The following is a 1,352-nucleotide window of genomic DNA, read 5'->3' as shown; positions in this document are numbered from 1 at the left end:
TGGCCCTGCAGGTAGAGTTCATAGGCTAAGCACTCATGCTCTGGCAGACAGAAAACCTTGAGCTAACAACCAAGATGAGCTCCTGTTCAGAAGTGAAACCCAAGAGGCAGCAGAGGTGACTGGGGTATCTGCCTCCCAATCTACCTCATCTACATCCAATCTCAAGTTGGGTTCTGAGGGCAGAACTCGGCTGGCATTGGGCTTGACTGTCACATTTGCTGCTTCAGATATTAGGAAACATTCCCTACTTGAAAACGTACGCATGCTGCAGTATTGCGACTCCCCAGAGTGCTCCCACAGTGTCCCCACTCCTCATGGGATCATCTACATAGCAAGGGACTATAGGGTTCTGCTTAGGACATCCATAACCAGCTGGAACTCTCCCTGCAGGCCATAGACTTGTCATTTGGGCCTGTTGGTCTTAGCTACAGTGAAAGAGCCAACAGATCTGAATATGCTATTTACACAGGCCAGTCAAGCAGCCTCCTTGCTGCTGCCTTGGTCCCTACCACCCCGCACCCCCTACCCAGACCCTCCCCAGCCCACAGCTGGCAGCCTACGGGGTGTGCAGCATGGAATGCTTCTGCCGGAACACTTCCAAAAAAGAGAGGACCCCTCTTTTGCGAGTACTGGTGCTGCTGCCACTTTTCTGCAAGACATGGCCTGTGGCAGGAAATGGGCACCCTGGGGAGTCAACAGATGCTGTCCTCTTCATTTTCAGCATGGAGCGTGAGGTGCCCTTTGGCCTCATCTGTGAGGTGGAGGCCACCAAACACTTCTGGTACTGCACCTGTGATGTAAATAAAGCAAGGGCTCTGAGAATTGCCCACCCTAGCTTACAAAGAGGTAAGTCTGTTGTGGCTGATAATTTGTCCAATAAATGGCTTGTGCATGTGCGCAGCTGCAATGCAGCACGTAGGCAGCGAGGAGCACAGCCTGACAGCTTGGAGAGCTGTGTGCAGCTGGTAAGTCTGTTGTTGTGGAAGGGAAGGGGGGAGGGGGAAGGGAAGGAGTGTGGCGGGGCAGATCAAGGCCCTGATAGTGAGGGAGGGAGCGGGGCTAGGGCAGGGCAGGGTGCACCGGATGGAGCTGTGGCTCATCCAGGGGGCATGGGGAGGGAGGGGGCAGGTCCCACCACTGCTCCTGCCACTTGTCCAGCAGGGGATGGGGATGGGGGGGCATGTGCCCCCAAATCTGCACAGGGTGGGGACAGGGTGGGGCCAGGGCTGCACAGGGCTCTTCCCGGTGGGGGCTAGGCCAGGCTGTGCTCAGGGTGAGTGGTAGTGATGGGAGGGGGGCCTGAGGTGGCTACAGCAAATTTTGAAGTGGCTGCAGCCCCCCCCACCCCCAAA

The 1,352-nt window shown here is 56.4% G+C and overlaps 1 protein-coding gene across 3 annotated transcripts in view; it reads right to left on the bottom strand.

Annotated features, from left to right (window-relative positions):
* Positions 1–537: 537 nt before the first annotated feature.
* The window catches only part of APBB3 (amyloid beta precursor protein binding family B member 3), a 23,383-nt gene continuing 22,568 nt past the window's right edge, over positions 538–1,352 (bottom strand). For all 3 annotated transcript variants that reach the window (XM_019506592.1, XM_019506589.1, XM_019506591.1), the window contains one exon: positions 538–790. In XM_019506592.1, the coding sequence (XP_019362137.1) occupies positions 557–790 (234 nt within the window). In that variant the 3' untranslated portion in view covers positions 538–556. The remainder of the gene's footprint in view (positions 791–1,352) is intronic.

The sequence above is a fragment of the Gavialis gangeticus genome, unplaced genomic scaffold (assembly GCF_001723915.1).
Source record: "Gavialis gangeticus isolate Ggan-Ray unplaced genomic scaffold, GavGan_comp1, whole genome shotgun sequence".
NCBI lineage: Eukaryota > Metazoa > Chordata > Crocodylia > Gavialidae > Gavialis > Gavialis gangeticus.
Note: the sequence above shows the minus strand (reverse complement) of the source record. Positions and strands in the feature narration are given on the sequence as shown.